Source organism: Crocuta crocuta, unplaced genomic scaffold (genome assembly GCF_008692635.1).
Source record: "Crocuta crocuta isolate KB4526 unplaced genomic scaffold, BGI_CrCroc_1.0 scaffold367, whole genome shotgun sequence".
Taxonomy (NCBI): Eukaryota; Metazoa; Chordata; class Mammalia; order Carnivora; family Hyaenidae; genus Crocuta; species Crocuta crocuta.
In genome coordinates this window covers 6,243,283-6,258,022 of record NW_027527936.1, presented here as the reverse complement: position 1 = coordinate 6,258,022, position 14,740 = coordinate 6,243,283, and the positions used below count along the sequence as shown (strand labels likewise).

The window sequence follows — 14,740 nt, the reverse complement described above, 5'->3', positions numbered from 1 at the left end:
ATGAAGTAGAAAATAGCCAGGGACTGCTGTACTTTGTAAAAACACTTTCAGTAATTCGTGAGGGGCCCTGAAGGATGAATAGGTCTTCTTTTCAAGAAGCAACGTACTAGGCTGAAGGAAAGTCTGACCATGTGAGTATTTGGAACAAGGAGGTTAGAGGAGGAAGAGACATTGGAAATGATTTAGAAACATTCTGTGGCTGGGCAGCTGGCAGGGTGAGATAATCTGATAGAGAAGAAGGGAGAAGAGGAAGGATGGGGGTTGGGACAAGTCCAGTTTGGGACACGTGATTTGAGGTAATGGTGAAACATCCGGCTTCCAGTTCAAAAACCGTTTTAGAAATGTTAGCATGGGGGCCCAGAAATCAGATTTAAACTGCATGGTCAGNGTGGGGAAGAGCACTGGGTGTTATGTGGAAACTAATTTGACAATAAACTATTTGTAAAAATATAAATAAATAAACTGCATGGTCAGAGCTTTTCCACTGGGAAAAAGGGAAGTAGAGACTCATTTTGTAGAGCTTTGACACAGGATAGAGCCGCCAGTTTGAAAATAGCAGTGGGCATGTAGAAAATGACATCAGATGGAAAACTAGCAGTAATTATGCACTGAGCACAAAACCTTCCTCGTGTTTGTACCACCTGCTGCTCTCTGCATCCACTCATCTTTCTGGCTTCACTGCCTTCTGCCTGTGAGACCTAGACCTGGCCATTAAGAGATAGAGCCAGAACTCATTCATCCCTAACAATATGGGCGACAGAGAAGTGTCAGCTTTTACCTTCTGCGAGACGCTGCTCGGCAAACAGAGCTGTCCAGAGCTGTCATCCAGGCCCAGGTCTGGACCCCCACAGTGGAAACAGAATATGAAAACTTTTACTTAGACCCTTGCTAAATCTCCAAATGCTCCATGTCCACACTTTCAAATGCTCAAATGTCTAGTTTTAAAGATGAGAAATTTGTGACGGCCTTGTCTATATCCACTTACTGGTATAACACATAGGTTTGGGGAACATGTAGGGTGATCTTTATCTTCTTTAGTCATTGTAAAGAAGTCAGACATTTATATCTTTTCTGTTTCTGCTTTTTTAAGGATTTTCATGCCAGATGAAGCAAAAGCTAGTGGAGAACTGAAGAATGTGTGCTACCTCCAGAGGCTTTTGATACGCTGCAGTAGCTGGAAGACGGCAGCCCTCTGTCAGGGGCCTTATTTCATTATTTCATCTCAGTTTACAGAGGATTTACTTCTCAGAAGCTGGGCAAGGTAAGATGGATGCACATTTCACTTAACCTTTCAGATTACTTCGGGTTGAAGTCACCTGATACTTCCAGAGGGAAGGGTGGGTCAGAGATTTTGGTATTTAGTGAGCAGCTAGCATTAACTGGACTGCCTGGCATGTCTCAGACAGTTACTTAGGCGGGACGAACACATTTCTGCCGGAATACAATGGCAGAGAAAGTCACAAGAAAAACCACGCAGTGAGTAAAACATATTTATTTGCTTTTAATTATACAAGTAAAACAACCATACCATAAATAACAAAATCAAATAAAACAGAGGTATGAAAAGTAAAGTTCTGTACCCACCTAATTTCATTTCTCAAAGTAACCATTGTTAATAATGGCTTGAGATGTAACTTTTTGTTTTTATGGTATACTATTTGTGACATATATTATGGTATTTTGAAGTGCTCTTTTTCTGTTATTGTTAATGTTTTATTTACTTTTGAGAGAGAGATAGAGTGTGCCAGCAGGGGAGGGGCAGAGAGAGAGGGAGACAGGATCTGAAGCAGGCTCTGCGCTGAGAGCAGTGAATCCAATGTGGAGCTCGAACTCACAAACTGTGAGATCACGTCCTGAGCCAAAGTCAGACGCTCAACCAACTGAGCCACCCAGGTGCCCCTGAAGTGTTCTTAAATACCTGAGGCTTCATCATGCCTGGCAGGTTATAAATAATGCCTTCGTTGTAGATTGGGTCAGATGAGGGTTGGCTGAGCATAGTTTTAGTCTGATCTGTGAGCTTTTCTGCTCCTTTGCTGCTCTGTGTCACCCTTCCTTACTGAAGCTTCCCAGTGGCCTCCCCCCATTCCCAACCAGCTTCCCTTCCTGAATTCTCCCCTTCTTTGGTGGTACCACCGCTCTTAGGGTTACCTGACTTTAGTTAATAAACGTAGCTTCATAAACATACACTGAGGTCCTTCAGAGGGTGGTCATCTTTGACTCCTCCACCATCTCTAGTCGCTTGGCAGGACTAGGACCAGTTCTGCCTGTGCGGCTTCACCCCCTTGCCTCTTTCTCCATCTGTCCCCGCCTCGGTCACAGGCCTTCCTTGCCCACCTGCCTGCTGCAGCAGCCTCTCACTGCTCTCCCAGTCCCTGTCCAGCCTCCAGTCTGTTCTGCCCATCACAGCCACTTTCTTTTTTTTTTTAATTTTTTTTTTTTTAAGGTTTTTATTTATTTCTAGGAGAGAGAGAGAGAGCGTGAGCAGGGGAGGGTCAGAGAGAGAGGGAGTCACAGACTGAAACAGGCTCCAGGCTCTGAGCTGGCAGTCAGCACAGAGCCCGACGCGGGGCTCGAACCCACGAACCGCGAGATCATGACCTAAGCGAAAGTCGGATGCCCAACCGACTAAGCCACTCAGACGCCCCTATCACAGCCACTTTCATGGCCCAGTCCCTCCCCACTGTTCACAAGTGTGCTCTGCTGACCTTGGGGGTTCTTTGAAACCTTTTCAGGGTATCTACAAGGTCAAAACTATCTTCAGAATAGCACTAAGATGTTATTTGTGGTTACAAAGCAACAGTGGGTAGAACTGCTAGTGCCTGAGCATGAGTCCAGGCAGCAGTACGAAGTGTGCTAGCAGCCTCTGTATTCCTCATTGCTACACTCCCAGCTTTTTACAAAATGCCATTTAGTGAATCTCAGCTCTTGAGTACACATCTTTTTAATATTCCGGGTGACAGAATGGAAACGCCCACCAAGCACTTCCATGCCTGCTGACATACAGGGGTTGTCTCAAGGCAAAGCGCCTTTGGGATTGTTTACATTACAAGCTGAACTCTTCATTTTTACTTGAAAGAAGTACTGTGGCTTGGTGGGGCTGCAAGGTAGATAGGGACCTTGGAGGGTCTTGCTGGCCACGTTAATAAGCCTGTGTGATCTGACTTCAGCCTGCTCTTTTCAGCTTTTTATACTACCCTGCTCACACAAATCCAGTCCTTCACTCCTGCTTGCTTTTTCTAAAGCACATACTCCCTTTACCTGCTCTGCCCTTCCTTTGATCGTTTCTTCCACCAGGAGATGCAGTGAGAGATCTGAACATTGTTTGTGATCCCAGAGTCGGAACAGGGGAGGAAGATGGGTCTGACTCCAGACCCTTTGCCTCTGGAAATCTTGCTGTCACAGTCCTGTTGGGTGCCTGTTGTGAATGACCACCCTGCTGGCACCCTAGGAGGCCTCACACTGCCCACTTCCACAGCAGTTGAATGAGAACCGCGGTCTGCCTACTGCTGGCCAGCCTTGCAGCACACAGCACTCTTGGGGAAAACCTGTGAAATACCCTAGCCCCTTGGAATCACACTCCCAAACTGTCATCCAAGTGAGCTGATTTCACAGGTGGCTCTTTTCATCTGTCATGCGTTAAATTTGACTAGCTTCTGTTGGAGTGTACTTTTTCCTTGACCTTGTCTCCTATGTAGTAATGATCCATCAGAAACGAAATCAACCAACTAATAGGTCAGGTGGAAGAACGTAGCCTTGTACCTGATACCCGAACTGCCATGAAATAATGTGGTTGGACTGGTTTGTAGCTCATTCTCCATAATATGCCAAAGTACAAAATACAAGGTTATCTCCAAGTAAGACAGAGAAACTTCTGATAAATCAGATTTCAGATTAATGTAAGCATGTGGTGATAATGCCTTTGTATTTATGTAAGCTACAGCAGGGCTGCCCAGCCTTTTTGACATCAGAGCACACACAGAAAATGATATTGTTCAGCCTGGTGAGGGGATCAATACCTTATTCACAGCACATCAGTAGGGAAGCTCTGTGCTAAGGTTTCTAAATAAAAGCATTTTTGTTGATGCCTGGCTAACTCTGACTGGCTACCCCTCCTGCCTTTCAGCATTAATGTTTAAATATAATAATAATATTTAATATAGGAAGTAATATTAAATATACTTATAATAATGTAATAGTTAAAAGCTTGAATTTTAAGCCAGTCTATCTAGATTTAGATCCTCGCTCTGCCACTTACTTAGCTTTGTGACAATGGGCAAATTAATTACTTAATCTCTTTGTAGCCCAATTTCTTCATCTGTAAAATGTAGATAATAATTATGCTTATTTCCTAGAAGTTGTGAAGATGAAATAAGTTAGGATATGTTAAATGTGGTGTTTGTAAAATGCTTGGGACGTTGCCTGGTATATGAAGAGCACCATGTGAGTGTGCGTGCAGCCACTAGTCATTGTGTGTGCAGTGGCTGCGAGTACTACTCCTTCAGGGACGCCGGTGTTCTGGGTTCCGGCTCCCCAGACCCATCTTTGCTGCCTCCTCCTTGGCCTCACATTTGTCAGTCTTGGCTCTTCCTTAAAAGTGTTCACCCCCTTCCTTTCATTTCCTCAAGTCTCCATTGTTTGGGGGCCTCCACCAGCTGGTGACTGCGAAGGCATCACTACGAATAACTGTACTTATCACCTTGTTCTCACCATTGTTCCTTCTCTGGAAAGCCCCTGTGACTGAAGGAAATAACTCTTACAGGGTGGGAAGAGGAGTGAACCAGAGACTCTGAAGAGAACCTTGAGTACTTGGGAGAGGAGCGTGAGCTAAATTTGCCGGGCTGAGTTAACCAGCAAAGTTGTGTTCTCAGGGGAGAAATGATCTTCTTTGGTATCACATAGTAGATGCAGGAGTTGGTCAGTTCTCTGAAGGTTCTGTCAAATCATGGAGAACCGATATGGTGATTTGGGGGACAGTGTGGCTCCTAAGACTTTTTGGAGAAATGACAGTTCTTTCAGAGGCAGGCCTTGGAGTCACCTATGGGGAGAATGGAGATGATGAGTCCTTGCCTGTCAGGAACATCTGCTGCTATTGCAGTCTCACCTGGGTGAAACGCCTCAGCCCTTCCTCAGCTGCTCCGGGAGTTCTGATTCATGCTGACCGGCCATGATGCTTCTCTTCAGGCTTAGCATATTCTCTTTCTCGGTCTCTCTCCCCAGACCCCACCCTGGCCAGTTCCCACTCATCCCTCAGATGTCAGTTTAGCTATTCCTTCCTCTGGTTGCCAAGCTGAGTTTTATATCTATCTTCTGCTCCACGGCACCTGCTACTTCCTGTCACAAAGCACCTGTCCCACTCTATTGAAATTGTTTTGTACGTCAGTGGACTTAAAGTCCTAAGGGCAGAGACCGTGTCTTCTCTTGTATTCTCACTGGCTAGCACTGGACAGTCTGTAGGTACCCAGTAAATACGGTATTTGCTGAATGAGTAAGTCAGCGGTGCTCTCACATCGTGTCTTCTTTGACCTTCACACAGCCTGGTGGTATGGGCAGCCTGGGCCTTACTCTGACCTCTTCTGGTACGTGAGGAAACGGACACTTAGTGAAGCCAAGCAAACTGCCAAGCGCACACAGAGCTGGACAGCCAGGATTGAGACTGATATCTCACAGGCTCAAATGCTCATTGCATCATATTATCATATTGACTTTTACAGAATTTTTCCTTTTAAAAAAATTAGCATTTAAAGAAGATAAAAATTAAAATAGTATTCTATGTTGTTTTCCAGTATTAGAAAGAATAACATCTTCAGGGCACCAATATTCCTGAAATGTTTTTTCCTCACTGAATGTTGAATTTCAATACAGAGAAATCTGCATATGGTTTTAAATATTCTATAATCAGATTCCAAATTGAAATGTGTGTCAGAGAAAACTTATTGTGTATTTTATTGAAAATAAAGCTTGGCTAAAACAATAAGAGCATTAAAAAGTAATACGCATCATTATATATAATTTAGAAAATGCTGAAAAATGTAAAGCAGAAAATAAAAATCACCCCATCACACAGAGAAAACTACTATATAGATTAGAAACGTCCTGGACTCGAAAGGTGGCACTGAGTTTGAACCCGTTAAACCACTCACAGATGTTTGATGTTTGGTAGATTGTTTAACCTCTGAGCCTCAGTTTCCTCACCTGAAATAATGGCGAAATATTTACCTTGCGGGATTATTGTAAGAATTAGAATTATTGTAATGTATGTAAAATACCTAGCATCATGCCTGGCACATACTATGTACCTTTTCAAATTGTGGAAGTGTTAACATTTTTGTGTATTTGTGTCTGATATTTCTACACACGTGTGCACACAGTATGTCATTGGGTCATCACTGGCTTGCTGGAAAGGGCAGGTATTATTTTAAAACCTATCCCATTGATGAGGAGACTGAGGCTCTAAAAGGCAGAGTAGCTTGGCATAGCCTTGGTATGTCTGGTAATCTCTGAGCCAGGACCCTCACCTTGGTCTCCTGATGCCAAGCTCACGTCCTTCCCTGTCAACAGTGCGCGTCTCCTCCAGCTCCACCTCTACCAGTACGCAAATGGCAGACCACCAAGCTCTGACCAATGGCAAGGTAGGGGCTAGAGGCAGTGGAAGTACTTGGAGCCTGCCCACAAGCTGGAGTCTGAAAACTTAAAGGAAATACTCACTTTCTCCTCTAAAATAACACACACGCTGCCCAATCCTATAGCAGATACCAGACTTCTGGCTACAAAGGCAAGAACCTCCTGGGTCATGGAGGTTTTTCTCACAGGGAGTTTGTCAGAGAACTCATAGAATGGAACAGCCTGACGCTGCATTGTCTGTAGGGCAGAGGTGTGCTCACATTTCTTTCAGCGTGTGTCCTGGTTACTTAAAGGGCCTGGGTGACATGCATGCACCTGACACTAAGAGTGTGCATCATTTTGTATCATTTCACTTCAGAGCACATTTTCTGATAGCTGATAGGTATCTGACGCTGTGCCGCCGCTTATAGGGAACACAGAGATGAACAGGCAATAGTCGTGGCCTTTAGGAGCACTGGGGAGAGCTCAAGGCTGTCAGTGCTCAGCACCAAATGCTGTCAGTGCTCTCGTAGAACTTCTAGCAGGGTGTTTGGGAGCAGAGGAGGAGCACTATTAGTTCTGTGCAGTAATACGATCTGTTTGCCTGGTGCCTGATATCCAAAGTGTTTGTACAAACTGAGCTCATTCAAAGGAGCACAGGCTTCTGAGCCGGGTTTTGGTGGCTGAGAGGATGTTGGGGGCCAAGGGAAGGAGGTGAGCCAGGGACCAGCGTGATTGTGGAGCCTTACACCATGAGGAAGCTTTCATTTAATGATTGCACCATTAATAAATTAAGGACCACAGCCCCTGCTAGTGGGCTGTGACAAAATAGAGTTTATGGACAGGCTCCAGATGGGGACCTATCAACCCCTTGGTAAGATTAGGACACCTCCTCCCTCCCTGTATAAACAGGGAAGTTAAACATGTTTTGTTTTGTTTTGTTTTTTTACTTCACTGTCTTCCTACATTTTTTTTTTCTTCCTAGTTTCAAAAACAACTCTCCTTCAACAAGTTCTGTTTCCAAGGAAAGTGTTAACCATTTGTCCCTTCTGGCGTACCCTCTTCCATTGAAATCCATGCAGAATAGTCCAGGTACTCTATCTTTGTGTGTGTGAAGCCATAAAATCTAATATTGAGTATGCAGCAGTGCTCAGAGGTATGATTCTTCCACAAGAGGCTCCCTCAGCCCTGCTGTGGTAAAAACCGAGTGTAAATTGCCGCGAACAGGGTTTTCTAGCTAGAGTCGTAAGTATGTGTGAGCATCCCCTGTGAATTATAATGCTGCCAGCTCTCTTGCTGCTCCTCTGCATTGCCTGCCTTTCGGCTGTTTTGCTTGTCTGCAGGCCCTCCATCAGAGTGCAGGCAGGGGAAGGAGAAAGAAGTGAATCCAAAGTCGGGCCGCTCTGCGCTTGCCTCGCAGCACTGATGAGAACATGGATGGGGACAAGAACTGACACTGGACTGCACACGAGGGCAGGGCGAGAGGGACAGCAGTCCCTCCTCCTCAGCCTGCTGTTGCCAAGGCCAGTGCCCCTCCCTGGGCTCCTGAAGAGCCCCCTATGTTTCATTTCTGTAGCATTTCTCACTGTGTGGGGCAGCTTTTTCCCTTTCATTTACCTTGGGGAGGGTGGATATTGGGTACTGTGCTGATTCAAGTTGGATTCTTTGAATTCATAGCTAGTTGCAGTCCCCAGATTTATCTTGTGCTTGAAGCTATTGGCCAGAGTACTATTTTGAGATCTTCTATGGACTCCTTTTATCCATGTGTTTATCTCTTCTCTAAAGTATCATTGGGGGCACCTGGTGGCTGAGTCATTTGAGTGTCTGGCTTCAGCTCAGGTCATGATCTCACAGTTCCTGAGTTCGAGCCCCTATTGGGCTTGGTGCTGTCAGTGCAGAGCCTGCTTTGGATCCTCTGTCCCCTTCTCTCTACCCTGCCCTGCTTGCCCTCTCTCTCTCTCTCTCTCAAAAATAAATAAACATTAAAAAAAATTTTTTAAATAAAGTATAATTGAAAATCTGCTGTCATCAGATCCAAAAACGGGAGGAAGAATTCACTCAAACTGGGCTATCAGACGCTCGGCTGCCTAACCGTGCTTTCTGGGCTGTCGTGTCGACAAGTGCCATCGCTCTGCTTCCTCTTAATGGCTGTTGTGTCCCTGCTTCTGAGAACAGTGTATAGATGTACATTGGCTCTAATCAATCTTCTGAGCAGACTTGCCATTTCTCTGACCGTGTTCAGCCAGGGTCCTCCAAGAAGAAAGTGGGCATTTCCCCTCAATGGGCAAAGGGCCAGCTTCCATTTCAAAATCTCTTAGAAAAAAAAAATCCAACAAGCCAAGAGCCTGTGTTTATTGAAGGTTGGTCTAAAAGTCTCTCACACTGAATGCCCCACCAGCACCCGAGCGCCTCTATTTTAGAAGGATGTAAAGGTTTAATCACCCTGGTGGGGATTTAGACCCAGAGACTTCAGAGAAATCTTATTATTTCTAACTGCAGGCAAAGAGTATTAAGGCTTCACTCTGCATCAGGGGCATGACATGTTCTATAAGTAATTTATCTTTAACAGGGGAAGGCCCTTACTAGAGTGTCTTAGAAACAGTGCCGTGATTGGGCCCTGGTTCCCTGTGCCCCCTTTCTCTTTCTCCTTGCGTCTCCTGCTTATTCTTTCTGTCCCCACCCTTTCCTGCCCAGTGTGTCCAGTGTCGAAATGCCTGCCTCACGCATCCTCCCTTGAACATGGGGAGCCTCCCTTTAACCTGCTGGTCAGAGAGAGATAATAATGTTTTTGCAATAAATGACCTCATCCAGCAGCCTGATACAGGCCTATCGACTGCAGACTTCTGAATGGACCCTAAATGCAAAATGCATCCTCTCAAATAAGGAGCTGAGGGGAAGGGGAGGGTGTCCTCAGGGCTCCACAGATACTTTGCTCTTAGACATGAAGTGATTTAGGGCCATCCTCAACCCCACCCCCTGCCCTGTTGTACCTCCAGCGGCCGCTCCACCAAAGGCCTGTGGATCTAGGTGCACATCCACTCAGATGTTACTGCGTATATGGTTTCATTTGCATGGGACCCTCCCAAGCCCATGCCCTTGCTTAGCTCCCTGGGTCCTGCCTTTCTGGTGCTGAGGCAGGAGGACATCACAGGTGGGACTCTACTTATGGATTCATTATTTTTGTTGGGAACTATAGTTTGACTGATGGCGATCTAAATCCATGTGCTAATGAGCTTGGTTAAAACAGGCTCTGCGATCCTCTTTTAATCTAGCCTGTCTATCTGATTTTCTTTCCACAGTTAATGATCTCCTATAATGGCTTTGCCTTTAGTTTTGGCTCGTGGGTCAAACAAATCAATAGCCCACACAGATATTTAAAAACCATCAGTGTAAAGCTCCTGGGTCCCCTCCCCCCACTTTTTTTCCCTTCTGGGTGAACTTATGGCTTGATCAGTACAATGATGTTTTCCCTACATCTCTTTTCTCCCAGAGATGGGCAGCAGTGAGCCCCTTCCTGTTGCAGAAGGTGACAAGAGGAAAAAGAAGAAGCGGAAGGCCCGGGCCACTGACTGCTTGCCAGGGAAGTTTGAAGGTTGGTCACACAACTCAGATTCGGGCCTGTGACTCTACCATATGGCATTCTGGTAGCCCATGGATCTAGGTTAGAGCATGCATCATGTGAGAGCTGGCTCCTGCTTATCTGTGCAATAGGGATGAAAAATGGGATGGCAGAGCTCTCTCGGATGGTGTCCTCTGAATGCTTTCAGCACTTCATCAGGGGACGGGACGATCAACCTGTCAGACTTGTATATGGAGTGAGATGACTTGGTGTGTTTCAGCCCTTTTCTGATGTGATCTTTGCCCCAGCTTGTTCCTCAGGGGTTTGCTGAGAGGTAGAACAACCATGTAAGAGGACGAGAGAACACCTAGGGCCACAGCTCCAGATGAAAGTTAAATCTTCGATTGGGACGCCTGGGTGGCTTAGTCGTTTAAGCGTCCTACTTTTGCTTAGGTCATGGTCTCGTGGTTCGTGGGTTCGAGCCCCGCGTCGAGCTCTGTGCTGACTGCCAGCTCAGAACCTGGAGCCTATTTCGGAGTCTATGTCTCCCTCTCTCACTGACTCTCCCCTGCTCACGCTCTCTCTCTCTCTCCCTCTCCTAGAAATAAATAAAAATATTAAAAAAAAAGAAGAAAGTTAAATCTTCGATAAGCAGAGGGTGTGACTTCTAGCGATTGCAGCTACTTGGGCTGGATGAGTTTGACTCCATCTTAAGAGTTCATGCCATGTTCAGGGGACCTGACGTTGGGTCATCAAAGATTTTGCTTGTGAGGCACAGACTCAATGCTGGCCCTGTTATCGCTGGACCTGTGATGGGATGAAGTGAATCACTGAACACTTCTGCAAGGGACTGAATGGAGTGACACCCCCTCCCTTCATTTATTGTGTTTCTTTCATCGTGAGACCTGAAATAGCTTCACCTCATGGGCCCTCTTTCCAATGCTGCAGATGCTCTGGTGAATTGATTGTTTTGTACAGTGACTCTAATAATAGGCCCTTTTATGGGTCAGGAATATTTGGACTTCCAACCACCACCTATCCTGACATGCATGAAAGGCTAATGCCAAAGTATCCATTGGGAGAGAAGCATGTTATTTAAAATACTTACAAACAGCAGTGTGCATGCTTATAAGTAGTCACAAGACCAAACTGTGATGGACCCAGGAAGGTACTTACTGTACGGTTTGTCTTTAACTTAAAGAGCAGACATATGTGTATAGGAGGGACACGGGGATGGATAAAAGCCTCAAGGTTTTTAGAAAAATTTCCAAATCAACAGATCTTACCCTTTCGGTAAACATGAGAGTATTTCCTGTTATTTGAGGACGGCTTGTGCAATTATAGGCTTCTCATGCTAAGAGTGATAAAATCTAATTTCATGGTTTAGAAGTGTTCTGCTCACCCTGTGGGTTTAAATGCTAGGCTGCCTTGAGAGGAGAAAAAACCTGAAGAATGGAGGTCAAGGGAGGAGGAGGTCAGCTCAGCAGAGGCCACGATGGAGCTGTGGCTTCCTTAGGAAGGGGCTCAGAAAGTTTGTGCTATTTGTGAGCTTGGGCAGGTTACCTGTATGTTCTTTCAACCCAGGCCTATTCCTCTGCTAGAACCGCCCTGACTCAGCACCCTAAAAACCTCGAGGCATCCGTTTGCATCCTACTTCTGTATCCTGTTTCCTGTGGGTGACTTCCGGAAACTTCTCAGAAACCTCCAGTGACTTCTGTGTGTGGTGTGAAATAAAACAGTGCTTTATTTCCCTTTGTATCACCAGTGCCTAGCACAGAGCTAGGCACAGAGCAGGTGCTCAACAAATGAGTAAAGGAATGAATGATGTCCATTCGAATCACACTCCTTCTATTAGGATCCCCCGGTTTCCCTAAACAGATTTAACCTTTCCCTCCCCTTGTTCTTTTTCACTGTGTCTTGTCCCTTTATAATAGTACTTACCACTGCCTGGTTTATTCTGGGGTCATTTGTTTATATGACTGTCTTCGCCACTGGACTGTGACCCTCAAAGGGCAGGGACTATTTGTCACTCTGTCCCTACTATGAGTTTAATATGTCATCTGGCACACAGTAGATGCTCAGAAGGTGTGAGCTGCTTTCACTGAGCTCATCTCTAAAATGAGGAACAGGATGCCTTCGATGTGGTCTGGTTGTTGAGAAACTGAGTCCTAAGAGAACGGGACAGCTAAGGGTCTTCCTTGTCACTGAGTGCTGCGGAGCCATCATGTGTGCCTAGGCTGACACACAGCCTAGGAAAGCGGAGTGGCAGAAGCCCTTCTTTCCATCTTTGCTTGGAAAGACATGACTCATCTCGTAATTCCTCTCCCCCATTTCACTTCTAGATATGTACAAGCTGACCTCTGAATTGCTTGGAGAGGGAGCCTATGCCAAAGTCCAAGGTGCCGTGAGCCTGCAGAATGGCAAAGAGTATGCTGTCAAAGTGAGTGTCTCATCAGGATGCCAGGCTTTACTTTACAAATAGGCGTCACTTGTCCTAGCCAAATAAATTTTATATTCTGCCATATGGCAACTCAATAAAAACGGGGGCTCCAAAGCTATACTCACTGGATTCAACTCTTGGTTTCTCGACTTACTTGCTGGGTAACATTGGGCAAGTTACTTAACACCCCTGCCCTTCAGTTGCCTTATCTGTAAAATGGGCATAATAATAGAAACTATATAGTATTGATGTAGGGGTTGAATAAATATGTGTAAAGTGCTTAGAACAATGCCTGCCTAGTAGTAAGCTGCTTCTGATTATTCTGAAAAATAAAGTAAGGTTCAGGGAGTAGACAGCCAGATTTGGAATTAGAAGGCCTACCTGAATCTCTTTTTTTTTTTAATTTTTTTTTTAAATGTTTTATTTATTTCTAGGAGAGAGAGAGAGAGAGAGACAGCGTGAGCAGGGGAGGGTCAGAGAGAGAGGGAGTCACAGACTGAAACAGGCTCCAGGCTCTGAACTGGCAGTCAGCACAGAGCCCGACGCGGGGCTCGAACCCACGAACCGCGAGATCATGACCTAAGCGAAAGTCGGATGCTTAACCGACTAAGCCACCCAGGCGCCCCCTGAATCTCTTTTTTAACAAACTACTACTTGACTTCGGGCAAGTCACTGAACCTACTTAAACCTCAGTTTCCACATCTCTAAAATGAAGATAATACTGCCTTCCCTTCCTATCTCATGGAGTGGTTATTAGATGAAAAATAAAAATGAACTGGTAGACTTAGAGACCCTACAAATTATAAAATGCTGTAAAGTGATGTATAGTATAATAATGAGGACTGAGCACTCAGCTTTGGGGCGGGAAAGGTGGCTTCTTGCTGCATGACCTTGGGGAGGCTCACTCTGCCCCTCTGTGCCTCCATTTGCCGGCTCCACGTGGAAGAAGGGATGGATCTGGAGCATTGATTCTCAAAGTGTGGTTCCTGCACCAATAGCGCATTCCATTGCCTGGAAACTTGTTGGAATTATAAATTATCTGGCTCCATCCCAGACCTACCAAGTCAGAAACTAGTGGACCCAGAAGTTTGATTTTAGCCAGCTCTCCAAGTGGTTCTGACTGTTGCTGAAGTTGGGGAAGCCCTTATGTAGGACCGTTTTACATTTAGTGTGGATCAGAATCATCTAGAGACTAATAGCACAGAGACCCAACTTTCTTGATAAAGGATAGGGTCTAGGGTTTTGTTTGTTTGTTTGTTTGTTTTTTACCAAGTTCCATAGGTGATTCTTATACCCACCAAAGTTTGGGAACTGCTGATCTAGAAACAAGGTCTCATTAAATCCAAGGGGGATTGGATTGAAGTGTATTTCACATCATCCACCTGAGCGCCCAGGTCAAAGCGCTGCCTCATCCACAGGCAAATCCAGCCAAAGTGGCTCCTGAAAGAAGTGTTTCTTCTTTTAACCAACTGACTATAGTCCCAGCTGTGGATTAATGAAGGCGAACACTTCTGCTAAGCCACAGTCCTTTTTTGCTGGAGTGTTGCTTCATATGGTAACAAAAGTATTAACTGGAATTCCTTTTTGGAAACATCAGTATAAATTACAAGCAATTTTTTAAAAATATGCTTAAGTGTGGCAATAAATCACAAACACAAATTGATTTTCAGAAGTTTGGGGATATTAATGCATCCATCCAGACCTATTTCTAAAGGGTTGGATCATAAGAGGGAAACCTGGCCCTCTGTGCCCGCCCCCCTCATCTTTGGTGCGAACACAGGACCCTAGCTTGGTAATTCTCTGTATTGAGCAGTTTAACCCACATCTCCTATCGCTCCTGTCCTTTGGAAGCTCCCTAGAGATGTGCTACTTCTACCAGCATGGCCCCACAACATTAATTTTATTAGGGCTTCCCTACAGGCATCTGACTGACGCATCCTAGAGTCTCAGGATTGGAATGGAGTTTCAGGATAATCTGGTCCTGAATTTCTTCCATAACTCCTCAAATAGTTGCCCATGTTCTGTTCCCCCACCTCTGATAGCAGGAGCCCATCACCTCTGCAGAAAAAGTCATGCCATTGCTGAATAACTTGCCTACTACAAGGTTCTTTCTGACTTTGATGTGAAATGCTAGGTGAGTG

General features: G+C 45.3%; 1 protein-coding gene across 8 annotated transcripts in view; it reads left to right on the top strand.

The window, feature by feature from the left end:
• Window positions 1–14,740, top strand: part of MKNK1 (MAPK interacting serine/threonine kinase 1) — a 41,404-nt gene that overhangs the window by 8,234 nt on the left and 18,430 nt on the right. For 7 of the 8 annotated variants that reach the window (XM_077752158.1, XM_077752159.1, XM_077752160.1 and 4 more), the window contains exons 3-6: window positions 1,091–1,261; window positions 7,586–7,692; window positions 10,091–10,192; window positions 12,502–12,599. In XM_077752158.1, coding sequence (XP_077608284.1) covers window positions 1,098–1,261; window positions 7,586–7,692; window positions 10,091–10,192; window positions 12,502–12,599 — 471 coding nt within the window. In that variant the 5' untranslated portion in view covers window positions 1,091–1,097. Of the gene's footprint in view, window positions 1–1,090; window positions 1,262–7,585; window positions 7,693–10,090; window positions 10,193–12,501; window positions 12,600–14,740 lie in introns of those variants that run through there. The other variant, XM_077752162.1, reaches the window with a different exon arrangement.